Source organism: Medicago truncatula, chromosome 7 (genome assembly GCF_003473485.1).
Source record: "Medicago truncatula cultivar Jemalong A17 chromosome 7, MtrunA17r5.0-ANR, whole genome shotgun sequence".
NCBI lineage: Eukaryota > Viridiplantae > Streptophyta > Magnoliopsida > Fabales > Fabaceae > Medicago > Medicago truncatula.
Genome location: NC_053048.1, coordinates 39067298 through 39086536, shown reverse-complemented (window position 1 = coordinate 39086536; position 19239 = coordinate 39067298). Strand labels below are relative to the sequence as shown.

Below are 19239 nucleotides of genomic sequence, written 5' to 3'. Positions count from 1 at the left end.
TGGGCCGGTAACCTTGATGATCGTACATCAACATCTGCCTACATCATCTACCTTGGTGGTAATCCTATATCTTGGCTCTCTAAAAGACAACGCACAGTTGCAAGGTCATCTACAGAAGCTGAGTACAGGTCTGTTGCTCAAGCTGCAGCAGAAGTTATGTGGCTAATAAATTTGCTTGGTGAGCTTGGCATCAAGCCTCAAACCCCAACCTTATTTTGTGACAACATTGGTGCTACGTACTTATGCTCTAATCCTGTGTTTCACTCAAGAATGAAACATATAGCTCTTGACTTTCACTATGTTCGTCAACTAGTACAAATGGGCAAACTTAAGGTATCACACATCTCAACTAAGGATCAACTTGCTGACATTCTCACCAAGCCGCTACCTAGGCCGAGATTCACTACCTTAAGAGACAAGATAGGTGTCACTGACTTTGACCCTATCTTGAGGGGGCATATTAAGGAAATACATTAAGCTGTCCAAAGTCAACTTAAAGCTGTCATATATCAGAAAATTGAATCATGACAGTTGACAAAATCACAACATCATTGTTGTTGTTTACTTTCTGTCTTATTTAGCAAATATGCCTTCATTGTAAATTATTGTACATTTAATTTCATTCATTGTTATGTCTATACCTTCAGCTATTTAAAGGCTGCAATATCAATGAAATAAGCAATTCATTCTTCAACCTTTTAATGTGTACGTTCGGTCGTGGGAAACAAGTAGCTCGGATTTCACTGGGTTCTCCGGTTGATGGAGAAAATCCGGAACCGTGTTTTACTATATCATGAAAGCAGTTATGTCCATGAATGAGGCAAAATTGTGTAATCCGCATGACCATGCTCCAAATGTCAGTTGAGGACTGTATATAACAAATGGTCTGCTTGATGTGTTATTACGATTTGCAATATTTTTGTTTAGTAAAGGTCTTCATCTCATATTTTTACTGATGTAACTGAAACAAAAAGGGTTAACGGGAGGCTTAGATATATTATTATAAGCTGCAGTATTGTGCAATTGTGCGTGCCATTTTGAGTGTAAAGATTTCTTGTGTGTAGGTTGGTTCATCTTTTCGAAGCATCACCTTATAGTACCGACAAGTGTTTCAAAAGAGGTCTGTGTCTGTAATTTGGATCTAAACAAACAAGATTTTCTATGCTTTAGCATCATTGCTATTCTCCACAATTTCAATGATCACAAGCTGCCATTTGAATTTGAAACCTTGATAGTAATGATAGCGTTGTACCACCTATGTATATTTTCTCACTTTGGATGAACAATATATTTTTAGTCATTTAGAACTAATGATAAGATCTGACAATTCTTTTAGCACCAAAAGCTTGATATGTTATGCATTTCTACTAGATGTTTCAATGATTTTGACAAAATGTGTTTAACTAAATCATTAGTATATGATTTTGCTAACTTGTGTCCTAAGAATACATGTTAAAGAAAACAAAAATGGAAGTTTTGCATTGAAAGAACTTTTAAAAAGTTGAATACACTTTAAGATGAATATTCTATATTGAAATCTTTAACATAGACATATATCTTTAGAGCACATGTTAGCATTTTGTTATAAGCACAATCGAGAAAAATATAAGACCTATCTCCTCAACCTAAAGATTAAGCTAATCTAGTTGATCTCGGCCTGGAGACACTGGCTTTTACTAACATGAACAAGAAGTAATGCATCTGCAAAGTACAAACAGCAAGCTAAAGCAGCTACAGTTAGTAGCTCTATAAAGGTCGCATTTTATCAGACCCAACAAAATTTTAAGCTCAGCTAAATTAGTTCTTAAGTAACTTAAATTACTAACAAAAGCCTCCAATTTGTATTTTGTTAATCAATTCAAATTAGTAGTCTTCACACAAGCATTTCAAGGACTAATTAGACCAACAAAATACATATTCAAAAAACTAGTTTAACTAGACAAAAATATTAAAGGAATTTGTACGCATAATAATTTTTGGTTTTCCTCTTGGGCGTTTGATTTGTTTAAAAACATCAGATTGGACACAACATTTTTTTGTACTTCATTTGATTTAGAAATGGATTATGGGAACTGACAAAACAAGTTGCAAGAATGGGACAAAAATAAGTAGCAAGAGGTTAGACAAAAATAGAAATTTTTGTCTCTCACTGAGACAATTTTTTGTCCAAAGGACTATCATGTACTATTGTATACTGTTTTTTTCATTATTTTACTATTTTGCAAATTAAACACAATTTTAGTCTCGATAGGCTTAGAGCATCATGTTAATTGCTTTCAGCCAATGACATTGACAAATCATTGCCGACGTGAGTTGAGTGGTTATCGCTGTCCAAACAATTTATTTTGACATCATTTTGCATTATGGTGTACTAGTATGAATTGTGGTAAGTGTACATTGTTACTAGCTTGTCGTTACCTTGCCCTTTGCAGTGTGTTTTACTATATCATGAAAGCACTTGTGTCCATTACCATGAGACAAAATTGTGTAATATGATCATGCTCCTGAAGACAGCTGAGGAGTGTTTATAGCATAGTACTAAATAATTAACAAGTGTTTCAAAAAATGTTTGTGTTTGCAATCAAGAATGGTCAAGTCTCAGCAATAATTCAATACAATTATTCACAATTTCAATGATCACAAGCTGCCATTTGAAACCTTGATACTATTGATAGTGTTGTGCCACTTATGTATGTTTGCTCAATCAGGAGGAACAATTTGTACACACTAATTGAAGGTAGTTATGATGATGAGATCCAGCAAATCTTTATAAGTTATGCATTTTCTATGAAGTTATTTGTGTTGTGAGTGTGTGAATCGTAACCAATGGTTTGACAAAAGTGATGAAATGGATGTATCATGAATGATTTCGAAAGATCATGTGATGACACTTTAGAGTCCTCACGTCACTTCTACTAGATACTTCAATGATTTTGACCCAAAGTAACAAAATTACTGATCCTTAAAGGTTGCAGCAGCAAAGAATGCTGTTATTTACCAGTGCTGTTTTCAGGATTTTATCCATTTAAGTTAGAAAAATGCTAACAAATTGTAACAAAAAAAAAATGCTAACAAATACACTGAGAGCACATGTTAAAGAATAAAAAAAAATTGTGTATTCATTCTTTAAAACTTTTTAAAATGGCCATTGTCAACACAAATTCCAAGATAAAATCTATGTATATCTTTGGTTTTTTAACTTGCTAAGAGAGATCTTCTTAGCCTATGTTTGTTTTAGCGGTACAATTGTAGTAGACGCGTTCTTCTCAAAAACCATGGCAAATGTACATAGGGACGTGATATTTCCATTGTCGCCGCTAAACCAAGCACACTTTTAGTCATTGAGGGAAAAATCATATTTTAATACTTTTATGCTTGTTATGTATGTACTATGTAGACACAATATCAAATTGTTGATTTTCCCTTTATTTTATAAATTAAAATGTTCACGTTAAAGTAGCATGATTAGTTTTCTAAAATACGAGGTTTTTTCACCCTTTTTTTCATACATATCGATTAGAGATTAAATACCTGATCATATGTTTAGGGAACCCAAATATTTACAGCTAGTGTTGCACCATGTTGATAGAGGTATTTTAGTTTTAAAAGGGCCAAGACTTTTTTCCAACTAAAAAGAAAGTGAAAAGGTTTTGCTCTGGTTTGGAGGCCAAGAGGATATTCTCTGGTTTCAGGACTCTGCCAAGTTGCATCACAATTCAATAAGCAAAAAACTTAATAGAAAAATGGACAAGAAAAAACTAAATAAAACAATTAATTCCACCACTTAATCATAAATTCAACAACACAAGTTTGCTCTTGTCATAAGCACAATTGAGAAAAGTATAAGACCTATCTCCTCCACCCTACGGATTAAGCTATTCTATCTGATCTTGACCTGGAGACACAGACCTTTACTAACAGGAACAAGAAGCAATGCATCTACAAACAGCAAGCTACAGCAGCTACGGTTAGTACCTCTATAAGGGTAGCATTTTATCTGGAGCTTCATTCAATTCAAACCATGGTAGCCAGCTGAATCCAAAAGCACGGCTTTAATTTGCTCGGGGAGGACGTCCTGGCCTTCTCTGCATTGCTGCTAAGAAACAAAAAAGACTAAATCAACACCAAAACTTCAAATGGTAGAAATCCAATAATTAGTGAACTCAAAATACTTCACAAAAATCAACCTAAAAGAGGCGTATAAACATCAATTGCAAGCATCACAGTAAAATGTAAGAAAGGTTTATGATGGATATATTTGAGTGAAGCTTGGAACCGGAGAAAGAACTACTACCTCGGCTCTGAACACATCTAATGCAAAGCCATTGAAACAACTGATAACAGCCTGTTGAACATCCAATCCAAGGTTATCCAAAGCCCTCATGGTAGACAGCAAAAGTCCTGGTCTGCGAGTACAAAACATATGAATGTTGACCGCTCTCCCTTCCCTTACTCTAACTTCCACCTGTAAATTCCAGAAACAAGAAAGCTTAAACAATTTCCTCAATTACCATCCAAATAATTTGCATCAATGTACACTTGTTAAGTTATTTGCCATGTTACTGGTATAGATGAAGGAGTTTGTGACAATTATTTGCATGGTGCGCAAGCAACAAACTACGATTCTGACAGTATCTTACAACAACTTTGCATTAAGGCAAACAAAAATTACCTTGGGAGATTGGTTTTTGGGGCTTAGCAAGTCACCAGGATATAGATCCTCTTTGACTCGACAGGGAAGAGTCGGTGGAGTGGGTGTCAACGGGTGAAAGCTTGCACTTGCAGAAGGTTGCAGCAATGAGCCAGGTGGAGTTGATTCCAGTTCATTATGAAGATTATTAATCCGCTGCAGCAGCTCCTTCAAGTAGTCAACTGCATCTCCGAGTATTGAAGCCCTATCCATCTATAAACAAATGAAAATACCTAACATTAGCATGTTCTATTCTCCAAGTTGTTAATTAACACAGAGCAAATGCAACACTGCCATTAACATAACCAACAAGATTCCCAAACTCTAGATTCCCCAAACAAAAGCAACAAGATGCCACCAAGTAAATAGTCAAATTAGCCCTCACAAATTTTAAGGTCAGTTAAAGTAGTTCTTGAGTAACCGAAAATTGAAATTACTAACAAAAGCCTCCAGCCTCCAATGTGTATTTTGTCGATCAAATCAAATTAGTCTTCATACAATAATTTCAAGGACTAATTCGACCAACAAAATACATATTCAAAAAACTAGTTTGATATCCCTTCATTATTTCTATTATTCAAATCAAAGACTACCACAAAAATGTTATGTTTTTTAAATAAAAAAAACTAATTTTATAATTTATTCAATGGCATTTCTAATAATAGGAGACATTTCTAATTATAGGAGACCAGAATTCTGTCTAAGATATCAAGATAGATTTTTATTTTTATGTGACCGCGATTAAGGCTACATCAGCCGCATTTAACAACAATTTTTTGCAACATCAAGAATCACAATCCATTACTGCGACCGCAATTTAAAACCTTAATAGAAGTTAATAAAGAAATATGCTTCAAACATTTTTTCTAAAAGGATCCAATTTCACAATATTTTGTAAATAAATTTCTTCCATACCTTGCTAATCTTAGGCACAACAGACCTAAGCATGTACAATCTATCATTGAGTTTCTTCCTCCTGCGCCTCTCAGCCATCAAATTCTTCGCTGGAAGCCCCTTCTTCTTCTTTCCCTTCTGATCTCCACCAGTAACAACAGTCCCATTTGAATTATTCAAATCATTCCCATTCTCATCAGAATCATAATTCAACTCAGAAAAATCATCCACATCATCACCACCACCACCACCACTTCCTTCTTCTTCCCAGCTCTTCTCCACCTTCCTCTTCTTCTTGTTCCCCACAGTCTCCAACCTCGGAATCTCCAACGCCCCACGACGCTTCTGAAACAGCGTCGTTGGTTGTTGCTGTTGCTGTTGATGATGATGTTGTTGCGGTTGAGGTTGAGCTAGCTCAAGAGGCATAGAAAACGAAGCACTAAAAGGTGGTACTGGAGCAGCATCGAGTTCAAGACTCGGAGGAAACTCAGAAGCTGAAAGGGACCCACCCATGAAAACAGGGGAAGTTGAAGTGTTGTTGTTACCCATAAAGAATCCATTTTCAAAGCCCATTTCAAATGGGTTATTGGTATTATTGTTGTTGAAGAAGTAGTTGTTATTGTTGTGAAAGAAAGAGTGTGGATTTGAAATTGAATCTATGGTGTTTGTGTTTTGGTGCATGAGAAAATTGTCTGGTAAGGGAATAACATTATTAACATTAACAACGTTGTTGTTGTTGTAGAAGTTGTTATCAGGTTCGGGTTGTGGTTCGGGTTTGAAGAAAGGGAGAGAAGAACCAGCCATGGCAATAGCTATTGCAATGTCTTGTTCGTGGTTGTGTTTAGGTTCGGAGTTAGGTGTGGACCATGAAGAAGGTGATTCTTGTTGTTGAGGTTCAGTCCAAGGTATAGTGAGAGTGTTGTGAACTTGTTGTGATGGTAACGGTAGCGTGTATCTCTCCATGACAGAGAGACAAAAAAGAGAAAAGTGTGAAGAGGTTTTTTTGTTTTGTTGTTAGAAGAAGATGATTTGTGTGAAGAATGATGATAGAGAGAAAAAGGGAACGTTGTGTTTGTGTTGTTGTTTATCTTGTGTGTGGGTGAATGAAGAGGGAATGGCTGGTTGAGTGAGTGAGGTTTATCCAAGTGTAGTGTCTCTTGGCTCTGCAATCTGCATGTGCACCTTGCTGCTTCTCTTCTCTTTCTTGCTAAATTACCTTGAGCAATTTATACAACTCCTCTCATTCAAACCAATTAAAAACGTCTTTGGAGAGAGCTTTTTAAACAACTAAATGAATGCTTCCGATACAATAAATACACAAACTTTCATAAAATGTTATCACTTTCGATGCTTAAAAAGTGTCATGGTGAACTAGTTAACATTTCTCTTTAAATAACTAGTTAATTAGACTCGGGTGGTTAATGAATTCAGTAATGATATTTGAACAACTATTTGACGACAACTTTTGTGACAACATTGTTTTTCTCTCTTCTTATTGGTCAAAAACAATAGAGAGAGAGAGAAATGAACACATAAGATAAATACATCATATGAGTATGAGAGGGAAAATTGTCTAAAAAGATAGCAGTTGGGTCAAATTGTGGTTGGTGACATTGGTCAACTACAATGTCAGAAGTGGCTTTCTTCTCTCTTTTTCATAAGGTTTTTTTGTACAATTGTGACATTGTGGTTGGCCAATGCCACCAACCACAATGTCACGCAAGTGCTATACGTCTAAAAGTTGTCACAATATAGTTTGTTCAAATATCATTTCTCGAATGAATTATATCAAATAATGAATTTTCTTAAAAAAAATGAATTACTTGAAAGAATTGGTATAGGTCATACTTAATTATCTTTCGATTAAACTCTAAATTACTAGGATCTCTTTTCTCTATGAACTATAAGGTTCACACAAAAAAACTTTTTGATGGGTTGAAGGTGGAAAAATTAGGGTAAAAAGTGATCTAGTAAAGAAATGACGGCAATTTTTAAAAAATGTTATTTTTGATACAAAATTATCAAATTGATTAACACAATTTAAAAAAATTATCATGTTCGTCGACAATGACAGATAAAGCAGTTAAGATTAGGTTGAGAAGCACCCCAGCCAATGGAAGGTTAATTTTTTTTTTTTTTTTTGTGGTGGTCAGGGTTCGAACCCTGAACCTTGCATATATTATGTAATGTCCTTATCAACTGAGTTAAGCTCACGTGAACAAAGACACTTGAGCGAAGAAAAGTTGATTCTTTCTCAAGATCGATGATTAAATGTGAGTCATGAAGATTTCGGATGGACTCAAAGTTAAGTAAGACTCCACAATATGCTTAAAAGACATGTTTCTTGTCTTCTATTGCGGGTTAATTAAATGCTCTTTTTTTTGTGGTGGTCGGGATTTGATCCCTGAACATTGCATATATATACATTATCCCTACTGACTGAGTTAAGCTCACCAGAACATTCATTAAATACTCTAGTAGAATGTTAAATATTTTGGGTTTGAGCTACCAGACTAAAAAATTCATAAAAATGATAGATACATCCAAATTGTTAAGATATAAAAAGGATAGAGGTTAAGACTAAGTTACTCTAAAAACTATTTTCTTCCTATTCATTTTTGGTTAGAATTACATTCTCCAGTTATTTGGTTAGGATTACATTCTCCACTTATAACAATTCTAGAAAACTAACTAATAAGACTAAGTTACTCTAAAAACTACATTTTTTCATATTCTTATTTGGTAAGGATTACATTCACCACTTATAATAATTCTATAAAACTAACTAATAGGTCATTTTATGTATCGTCGTATCGGTGTCGTATCGTATTTGTATCGTATTAAATGTATGATTTTCATAGGATAAAAGAGAAATAAGTGATAGATATGATATATTGATAGGTAAACGAGGGATTGATGTAGAGAGAATAAAAGATGTTTAATGATCACTCCTAAATAAACCTACCTTAACAAATCCAATGACCAAATCAATGATTTACTATTAAAGGCAATAAAATTAGTTAACACGTTCATTATGTTTTAGATATTTCAGATGGGACTACATTGGACTCATCTCTCTCAATGTACTTTGATAGCACATTCTTTAAATTAATTAACACCACACTGCTTTTGTTTGTTGAGAAAGTTTACACTTAATGGCATAATTTTTATTTAAGTGACACACCTCTATTTTACAAAATAGAGAGGGGGTGTGTGTTGTTCAGAGAGAATAGGTTTGTCATTTAGACAAACCTCAAGTGCAATATCCCTTCTTTGTACTTTCTTTTAATTAAATTGTAATTATTTTTTTTTAACTTCTATTGTACATCTTACAAATTGAAGTGTATTAACTAGGAAAATCCAAATGTGAACTCTGATCAAAATCAAACACATGAAGCAGAGGGGTAGCAATTTGATGGGAGATGTGTTTGGAAGGTATTGGAGGATCCTGAGGCTGTAAATGTAACAGCAAAGGAAGGAGAAATAAAGTGGACTTCAGTGAACTCAAGATATATGTCTTTAATTTGGGCATTATGTATTATCATAGGTGCTGAATGTTATTATTGTTTTTAGTGGTCCTAGCCACTATGTAGTTTCAAGTTAACAAGAAATGGACCTGGTGCTTTTTATTTACCAAAAAACATGTCTTATGCTTATTTATTAGATTATCTTTAATATAGTTGATTTGCTTCTTAAAAAAAATAAAATCAAATTATTGGACAAGTTGTATTGTAGTTTTCCATGAGTCAATTATCTGGTAACTGTTGTTGATAAGAAATTGAAGGTTTTGAAAGATTTGGTTAGGTGGCACCTAGCAGCCAGATTTTAATGAAATCACAGGTTTTTACACCTCCTTATAATTTCTTTTGATTACTACTAGTTTACTTTTCGATTTTTGAATGACCTCTGACATGCATGTAACTATATATAATAATATCATAATTCATTCATCCATGAGGAAGGATAGACATACTATAATACAGAGATTATTAGGATGAATTTAGTTGGGACCAGAAAGCGACGCGCCAGAAAATGTACCCGCGCCGGCATATATGATCGTTAGTTTTCAGTTTTAACAATATTTCAAAATAATCTCTACAAAAAACAATATTTCAAAAATAAAGAATTGATATGAACACCAACGGTGTTCGATCTACTAAAATGGATGGCAACATTGACGCATCTTTCCTTGATCATGAGAATAAGATTGGATTAGAAATTTGTATAAGAGATGATGATGGCACCTTTGCGTTAGCTAAGACGGGGTGGCACACTGATGTACACGTTGGAGCAGTTTTAGGTTTGTTATTGGGTCTTCAATGGTTCATATTTCGTATAGGTTTTCTATATTAAAGGTTCGTATTTAATGTATTTCTGACACTAAATGTGTGCAACTCACTTAATTGAAAATCAAACATTAGTTTGTCAAAATGTATTTTTTTGTTACTGGAGTCTAATCTTTTCTTAGGAAAAATAAATGATATTCATTCATTCAAATTGATAGAGTACATCGATACAATAACATTCATGTTAATAGCATAAAACGACAAACTACATAAGCCTCCAAATATGACTATATTCAAGTCTCCGAAATAGTAATGCCTCTGAATCGGCAACGTTGATGACGTTAAAATCATTGATTGGATATGCACTTGATCGAAGCTGATATGACAATATGAATCAAACAAACACATGAACAAGATGAGAAAGACTAACAACATTGCACAAAGACGACGAACAAAACAACGTTGCACTAAGACGAAGAAATCACAAAAGAAAAACCTAAATATATTTAAAAATCACTTATTTAAATAAAAGGTAATGAAAAACGATTAAGAGGGATGGTTTAGGGTAAAAAAATTGACATTAAATCACCCCTCTCTAATTAAATTCATCCAGCTGGTGAAAGAAAAAACAATTCTAACAACATCCAAGATAAAATAATACATTCAAATTTAAACATGAGGTCGTATACTATTCCACAAACACACACATCATCATATATTTATGTTCAACTTGAAGTGAGTGCAACTATTGCCCCAACAAATGAACTCCCCAAGTTGTCATTTGAACCATGCAAGATTCATTGCCAAGTCTTTTGGAATAAATTTTCCAAAACAAACCCAAGCTTCTCGTGACCCCTTTTCCCCAACTTTTATGACACTGATCTCTAATCAAACTTGGAACTCTCGACACTACTTTTCAATTCCCTCTAGCTTGTTCAACGCTTGTTCTACACCTTCCTTCCACTTGTCCCTCCTTTATCTCTACAAACTAATCAAGTAGCTTCATCAAACTTTCAAATACATTGAAAATTTATAGGTGAAAGACCATGTTTGAAAAATGAACAAGCAATTTGCATTGGGTTTTGCCACTATCTTAGGATTTTCCATCTCAAGACAATCAACAAAATCTAAAAACAAAAACAGATGTTACAATTATGTGTCTACGAAACAAAATAAGAAATTAAAAGTGAAAAGTTAATGACTTAAAATGTGTGTTTGATCTCTGCAAGTATATCTTCTTTTTTTTAGTCTATATAATAATGTATTCAACCCCTTCAAATATATAATTTTTTACTTTTGATCCTTGTAATTTATTTTAGTCTTTGCAAAATTTATTCATATTAAAATTGGTTTATATAATATGTATAATATATTATTTTGATCCCTCATTGTAAAGACTGTTCTAAATAATACAGGAACCAATTTTAATATCAATGAATTGTGCAAGGACTAAAACAAAACATCAAACATCATAAGTAAAAAATTTATTATTTGTAAGGATTAAAAAAATAGAGGGGATAAAAGAAAAAATTAGTATATTTAAAAGAAGAAGGAGAAAAAAAAACTATATTTTTAGACGCTATTTAAACACGATCTTCAAAATACTATTATTGTCAAGCAAAAAATATTGTTATTTTATGTCTATATTTAAATTGCGCCCATAAATCATCGTAAACTTAACTCAGTCAACAGGAACGATGCATAATATACGCAAGGTCTGGGGTTCAAATTTCGGCAACATCAAAAAAAAGTTACGTCTATAACTTTTTTTTGTAAAGGGTGACATTATCCTGTCGGAAAAAATAACACATAATTAAATAATAATATAAAATAAGATGTTTTAAAGTGAAAATATAAATGTTTAACTCATTATAAAATTTTATTTTTAAAAAAAGTTATATATGGCCCAGCAATGTATAGAAGCCATAAGTCTTTTTTTTTTAAGGAAGAGGCCATAAGTCAATAGTTATGTGTCACTTTTATGAGATTCCTCAATGATTCACTTTCTACCAAAACAAAAAATGAGAGGACCAAAACAAAAATATTTAAATATTTAGTTTTGAAAAAAATGTCAAAAAAATATTTATAAGAATATTAAAGTAAAAGAATTAAAAAAAAAACATTATTTGTATTAGCGTCAGAGGAGCACTTCGTGTCTGTCTGTCTACTTTTTCTATTGCGCTAGTGTGTATAAACTACTAACAATATTTTTATGAAATTTTGATTAAAATTATTTCGATTTTGATTAAAACTATAGGTATAAATAATAGATATGCTGTAACAAATTATACTTATCTTTTTCAATGATGTCAATTATATAAAAAATATTATATAAATTCTTATCTTTTTTAATGAGACTAACAAAATAACATTCTTATAATTAAAGTATAATTGGAAGTAAAAAAGTCAGTCCACACCCATGTATTTTTAATATATATAGAATGGACTATATATTTCTAACTTATGATCGCTATGATTAGAAGAATATAAAGGTGTTTGTGTGAGCTAACTCAATTGATGGAAAATTTCAATATAATATACTGAATCAAGTTTATACTAAAATTTTCCAATTTTTTATTTTAATAGAGTAAATTTCTAATCACTAGATTATTTGATAAAAAGAAAAATAGGTTGAGCTTCTTGCAACCTTTTTGAGATCAGAAGCACAAAATAAGGTAGCAGGATTGAGGATCGGAGGCCCTAGCTAGTTCAGACGAAATTATGGGACCACGTCTATTAATTTTCAATTGAATGGCCCAGCAATGTATAGAGGCCATTGTCTTCACAGCTCACCCTCTACATTATGCATACATGTTCCCTGTTTTTACCGTTGTCTTTGAATTGATGCTGCTGGATCCCAAACCATAGCGCACACATTTCTTTTATATACAAATTGCACACATTTACCAAGTAGTTCTTACAAAAAGTTAAATAAAACTCATAACTTCATCAAAAAAAGTGATGTCCTTCTATATGATCTTTCACTTTTTTGAATTTTTTCTTTTCATTATAGCTTCCCTCCACTTGATATTATCATATTTAAGATATTCTCATATACTAAATATAAAAACCGTTTTCAGTTGGGATTCGATCTTTGCATGATCTCCGTGTTGTGGGACATTGATCTCTTCTGATAGATTAAACTTCTTGATGGTGATTTTTGAATGTTTTTGGTTTTTATTTATTAAAAATATAATTTCTTAAATTTTAGGGGCAAAACATTTGAAAATTGTATTTCTTAAATAAAATCAATTACATTTCAATTTTAAAATATGCACAAAATAAATACAAGCTGTCCATCTTGAACTTTGAGTAGCTAATTTCCTCCCTCCAGCCGAAGTGCCGAACTATATATTAATGTAAGATATGAATATCGTATGGAAGCAAGTTGCAAATTTCGCATTCTCCTCTTACTACAATACTTCTAGTTGGGTAAATTCATTAATACTTGAGTTGCAAAACTCGTGATGTGAATAAAATTTGGAGGTTAACCTTTGAGTGGTGGCACCACTTGTACTTGTACGGCTGTTCCCATTCTCATAATAAATATGAAAACAGAAGTATTCATAATAAATAATTCTCATATATGTAGGCTCCATCCTTTTATCTTGTCAACCATCCCTTTGCCTAGAGTAGAGCAGATATGTTAAGGACTCTTATCCCTATCTCATTTGGCCCTTAGTTAGTATATACCACAAGAATTTGATCAGATGACACATATGTTGTCCTTTATAAGGACTACATTGAAACTCAAAATAGGTACACAGATTTAGCTATAACTAAATTGAGGTACAAATTTGATCACTGCAGTGATCCGATCTAATCCATTAAATATAGGTTAGATGACTCACATTGTGAATTGTGATTTCAACAAGTTAACTATTTGAAATCTCAACCATTAGTTTTTGTGAATATAGCTTGGTTGGCAGGGACATGCATTGTTATATGCAGGGGTCGGAGTTCGAATCTCAGACACCCCAGTTATTCACCTTAAAAAATGTGAATTCTAGCCACTAGACTACTTGAAAAAAAATTATATCAACCATTAAATCTTTATCAATTACTATGAGAATTATTGATTATAGTGACCACTTAGTGTACCAAATTCACTTCCATCTCAATCATCTTTTGTATAGTGTAGTTGTCTTTGGTTGAAAGATAGAAAGGAAAAAAAAAAGGTTTCTTAAGTTTATAAATAAATAAAAATTGAACGGCCCACAAATTTAAAAACAAACCATAATACAATTATACAAGGATTGCTGAGGTTTTCATGATCACATTGCAATTACCACTACATGAATCACATTTATTCATAATTTTCCGCAACCGCAATTTAAACCCTAGCTAGCCGATTTGATCCGGAGAAGGAAACGCGAAATTTTTTATGGAAGTGAACCCTCCATCAACTATGAGATTCTGACCTGAGATAAACTTAGCATCATCTGATGCCAAGTACAATGCAGCTCTAGCAACATCAATGTCCTCACATTTGGCACCTTTGAGAGCACTAAGTCCACTAACAATTTCCCCTATCTGTTCATAGGTCACACCAGGAATAAACTTTCCAATTTGATACAATGACATTGGTGTAGGAATTGCAGTTGGTGATATGCAATTGACTCTAATCCCAGCTCCACATAGTTCACTAGCCACAGATTTCACCACCCCAGGTATTGTAGACTTTGATATTGTGTAAGGATGAGGCCCAAGCCCACCAAATAGCCCACTTATGCTTGATGTACATATTATGGACCCATAGCCCTTTGGTATCATCACTCGAGCCGCATGTTTTATACCTACAATGATGAGTTTACTGTGGTTACATCTAAATCACAAAGATCTAAACTTACGAAATATATGAAATTTTCTCAGGCAAAACATTACAACTTTAAGTTAAAGGTTATGAAGCATGAACACTCCTCGGATTAGCTGTGTCTCGGTGTCGGACATGTGTCGTGTCCAACACCGACACGACACTGACACATACAATTACACTGAATTATGTGATTTTCTCAAATTATTAGCGGTGTCGGCGTGTCAGTGTCCATGTTCGTATTTGTGCTTCATAGGTTAAAGGTGATCTTAAATTTATTTAACATGAATTTGGGTTTTGTCCTCCCATATTTTTTTCTTATGTTTCTGTTTTCTATTTTCTTTTTGGTATTTTCTCTTAAGATAATATATACCTGCAATAACTCCTGTTACATTGATTCTCATGACCTTCTCAAATTCATCAAGGTCCAATTCTGTTATGCTTGGTGGGATTACTGGTCCTGTTATGCCAGCATTGTTGTACATGATGTCTAGTTTACCATAGTTTGTTATGGCAAAGTTCACTGCTTCTTCTACTTGGGCCTCAACAGTGACATCACATTCCACATACTGGGCTGAATGGCCCAATTCTTTTGCAACTTTTGGCCCAAGTTGAGTGTCGTTGTCGGCGATGATTACTTGGGCCCCATGTTGGACAAATTCATGGGCTGTTGCTTTACCAAGTCCACTTGCTGATCCAGTTATGATTGCAATTTTTCCTTCTAACCTGTTTTTTGGAACCAAAAATGAATTGAATTGAATGAATGAGAATCATCATGGGTGTAAGGAAAGAAAAAAGTAGTTGCTTGGTTTGAAATGTGAATATTTAAGCACTAATAAATAAATGATGATTGATGATGGCTTCTTATCTAAATGTAAATTATTTCAGCTTTATTTCAAATGTCTAAATCAAAAGCATCATTTCTTTTTCAACAAGTTGGAGGATGATGTTGTGGACCGAAGAATTATCCAACAAGATTTTTTTGTAAGATTGTATATTCCTTAAATGGCTTTGAAAAGTAAAAGGAAGAAAAAAGGAACCTTTAGATTTGTGTTACTTTCAAGTTCAAAGATTGATTTAGAATATAGAAATTGACATCTTTTTTTATTTTTATCGATTTATGAAGTGTGTTTTTTTTTAAGGTCTCAGATTCGATTTCTCGAGAAGAGATGCTTATAAAAATGAATGGATGGACGTAGTATTGAAAGTATGGACTCTGAGACACATAAATTATTATTATCTTGAAGAGATAGAGATAGCAGAAAATTGTAACAAAATCAAATAAAATGTCAAAATAAAATGATTATGATCCTGAATTTGGCTACACAACAAAAAGAACTTTCTTTACATACAAATAGACTAAAATTGATTTCACTTTTTTTTACTCTGTTTGGCTTCATTATTGATTAGTTTAGAAATCTAGGACAAAAGAATCATTAGTTGAGTTATTAGACACGTTCAATTTAAAAATAAAAGTGGACAATTAAATGGTGATAGCTGTTTATGTTTGCTAAATCCATAGCATATCAACATGCATATTGGAGGCAAGCTTGCGGGTTTTGTTCCATGTGTTTCACAGAAATCCGTTGCCATTGTTTCTAAATAAACTAAAGTACTACTACTAACTACAGTACTATATATTTTTTCTGATCATATAAAGTATAATATATATTTATATTCTGCAGTATCTTGCTATTCAATTGTCAACGAAAATGAAATAAAATTGAATTAAACAGTGGTCTAAAATTACACTTGCGTTTTTTTTTAAAACAAAAAAATGTGTTGTGCTTCATTAGTCTCATTATTTTATGGTATTTAATCAATCTCCTATTTTTAATTTTTCATCTGTATTAAGAAAAAATTATATATAAATGAAATTGAATTCAAATGGGTAATGAGTTTACCAAAGAAATTGTTCAAAGAACTAGAATTATCATGTTGGTGTCCTTTTCCCAAAGGAATCGGGGGTTAACACGAAAAAGCGCAACAAAATTTCTATTGTCTTTGTTTATTTTATTTTTTTCACATGAGTTTTGTTCATTTCAGATAATTTTATTCCATGCGTGTCAAACATTAAATATAAATGTCATTTTCTATCTGAATTTGAATATTGGTTTGTTGCATTGACTAGACTCAACCTATATTACTTTTGATTCATTATTATATATAGCAATAAAATATATATCAAAAAAATAAAGAAAAAAGGAGCAAAATGGCAAATAAGTACGGGAGTTAGGCTCCTCTAAAGTGAGAGACACATACACTTAAAAAGGTTAATAATATCAACTGTAAATAAAAAAAAGGGTACTATTATCTTCACATATGTATAACAAATCATGAATAATTTAATTATTTTATTTTTTGTTTTACTAACTACTCATCATTTTATTAAAAAATATATATATTTTGACAGCTAACAATTATCTTCACATAGGTAGCTCACTAAGCAGACCTGTGTTGAAAATATATACTAAATTAACATAAATCTGAAACAAATTATAGCTAAGTGCCAATTTTTTTATTATGTTTAAGACAAGAGAGGAGTTATTAGAGTTTAATTAATGTTGATATGCTGTCAGTGTCAAAAGTTTTACAACGTGTTCAAATCACAAACCATTCATACAAGTCAATTTAGAAGAAGTTAGGATTAAAATGAGAAACTAAATAAAATACTAGAAGACTAGTTTTTATCCTATAGTAATTTAGTGTACATTTAGAGTAGCATAATCAGGACCAGGGAATAAAAAAAAAAAAATAAGTGCAATTCATTTATGAAGAATTCAGATACTACTATAATTGCACATAATATGGGAAGACAGCAGCATGAGTAATACCAATAGTAAAGAGCTTTAATGAGAGTTAGTACCTTCTTCCACCAACCGTTGCATAGAATCTGCTGCTGCGTTTTTTAACCAAACCATTGCTGAAGTTGGTGAGCTTCAACTCCCTGCATAAAAGATTGAAAGTAGTACTTATCAATCTTTATCTAAAGACAAGCCTATATAGAACACAATACTTATATTAACCAAGTATATGTAGAATTATTGTTTGGAGGTTTGAAATTAAAAAATAATGAATATTAGAATATATTGAACCTGGCTAGAGTTCTGAGCATGATGGTGAGATTGATCAAGATCTGATTGTGAGGGAAAAAAGAAGAGTGTTGACCTTTGATGGATCTAGCTCTGGTAAATTTGAAAGAAAACAAATGATGGGTTGATGAGTAAGTATTTAAGGAAGAAGAGTTGTACAAGTTTTGTCTCTTACAAATATAGGAGGTGACACAAAATTATTCTCTTAGTGGGAAACTTGTCAATATTATGCTTTTACTTTTGTTATTTTGTACTCACTCCATCCCTAAAATAAAATTTGTCTTTAAACGTGTGTTTGATGAGAGATTTTTTTTAGGTAGTGATTTTAGAGAGTAATTTAATATTTTGATGTAAATTTCATTTGATAATTTTTAAAAGGAAGAGATTTTATCAAAGTTAAATTTAGAAATTTCAACCATGTCTATCCGGTGAGAATTTTAAATTTCTTCATAACTTTTATAATGTGAATCTCAAATTGGCTATATATTTCAAAACATTATGCATTAATCCCGGTTTATTTTTCGCTAATTGATTATAATGTTTTTAGAATTTTTGAAAATCCTAACCATCATGTCCAGCAAGTTTATAGTATTAACACATAGACACTTCTCAATTTTGACTCTCATCTAGTTTGGTTTATGAAGGTGACATGATCAACTTGGTTGCTTTTTCATGGTTTGAAACATTTGTTCTCTCTTTGCATGATTTCACTTCTCTCGTTGATTCTTCTAATTGGTTGCATTGCACTTATTTTTATTGATTATTCTGATTGATTGTGTAATGCCCTATTTTAATATTTAATTATTTTATTGAGTTTAGAGTCTATTTTTATGACTTATGTGATTTATATGATTTTTGTGAGGTGTTGTTGATTTATTAAGAGGCTTATTTTATTATTTAATATAATAAGATTTGAAAATAAAATAAAATTAAGTTGTGGGGGCTGTTTTGGAAACTAGAAGAGTTTAGTGGAATAAGTGGAAATATATGTAGAAAATATTATGTTATTTGTTGTAGAAATATATGTTATTTGGTGAAGAAATATTATGTTATTTGTTGTAGAAATATTATGTTATTTGTTGTAGAAATATATGTTATTTGGTGAAGAAATATTATGTTATTTGTTATAGAAATATATGTTATTTGGTGAAGAAATATTATGTTATTTGTTTTAGAAATATATGTTATTTTGTGTAGAAATATATGTTATCTGTGTAGAAATATATATATGTTATAGAAATATATTTGTTATAGAAATATAATTTTTATTTGTTATAGAAATATTATATATATATATATATATATATATATATATATATATATATAGAGAGAGAGAGAGGACATATCACATGAGAATGACTTTTGTATGTGAGAATGGTGAGAATAATTACAGGCCCTTGGATATTAAATAGATGGTTGAGATTAAAAGGACTCATACAACAACACATGTTTCTCTTCTTATTC

At 32.1% G+C, this 19239-nt stretch overlaps 2 protein-coding genes across 3 annotated transcripts; both read right to left on the bottom strand.

The window, feature by feature from the left end:
• Positions 1–3759: 3759 nt before the first annotated feature.
• On the bottom strand, positions 3760–6864 carry LOC11440995 (transcription factor SCREAM2). Of its 2 annotated transcripts, none has more exons than XM_013594009.2 (4): positions 5606–6864; positions 4673–4903; positions 4295–4465; positions 3760–4096 (listed from the first exon to the last, which is right to left on the bottom strand). In XM_013594009.2, the coding sequence occupies exons 1-4, from the start codon at positions 6545–6547 to the stop codon at positions 4010–4012; spliced, it is 1431 nt and encodes a 476-aa protein (XP_013449463.1). In that variant the 5' UTR covers positions 6548–6864; the 3' UTR covers positions 3760–4009. The 2 variants fall into 2 exon arrangements, with proteins under 2 accessions (XP_013449463.1, XP_003624489.2); XM_003624441.3 differs by having other exon boundaries at positions 3760–4093.
• Positions 6865–14036: 7172 nt separating this feature from the next.
• LOC11427061 (zerumbone synthase) lies at positions 14037–17992 on the bottom strand. Its single transcript, XM_003624438.4, has 4 exons — positions 17779–17992; positions 17550–17630; positions 15057–15409; positions 14037–14666 (listed from the first exon to the last, which is right to left on the bottom strand). Exons 1-4 carry the CDS (start codon positions 17796–17798, stop codon positions 14215–14217), a joined length of 906 nt encoding a protein of 301 aa, XP_003624486.1. The 5' UTR covers positions 17799–17992; the 3' UTR covers positions 14037–14214.
• Positions 17993–19239: the final 1247 nt, after the last annotated feature.

Bases quoted from the DNA above. Each gene is read 5' to 3' on its own strand.
- LOC11440995 (XM_013594009.2), bottom strand. From the start codon at position 6,547: ATGGAGAGATACACGCTACCGTTACCATCACAACAAGTTCACAACACT. The intron at 4,904-5,605 runs GTATGGAAGAAA...ATTTGTTTATAG, and splicing joins TTGTGCCTAAGATTAGCAAG to ATGGATAGGGCTTCAATACT. The intron at 4,097-4,294 runs GTAGTAGTTCTT...TTTGTTTCTTAG, and splicing joins TAGATGTGTTCAGAGCCGAG to CAGCAATGCAGAGAAGGCCA.
- LOC11427061 (XM_003624438.4), bottom strand. From the start codon at position 17,798: ATGCTCAGAACTCTAGCCAG. The intron at 17,631-17,778 runs GTTCAATATATT...TCTTTTATGCAG, and splicing joins ATGCTCAGAACTCTAGCCAG to GGAGTTGAAGCTCACCAACT. The intron at 14,667-15,056 runs GTATATATTATC...TCATCATTGTAG, and splicing joins TGTAACAGGAGTTATTGCAG to GTATAAAACATGCGGCTCGA.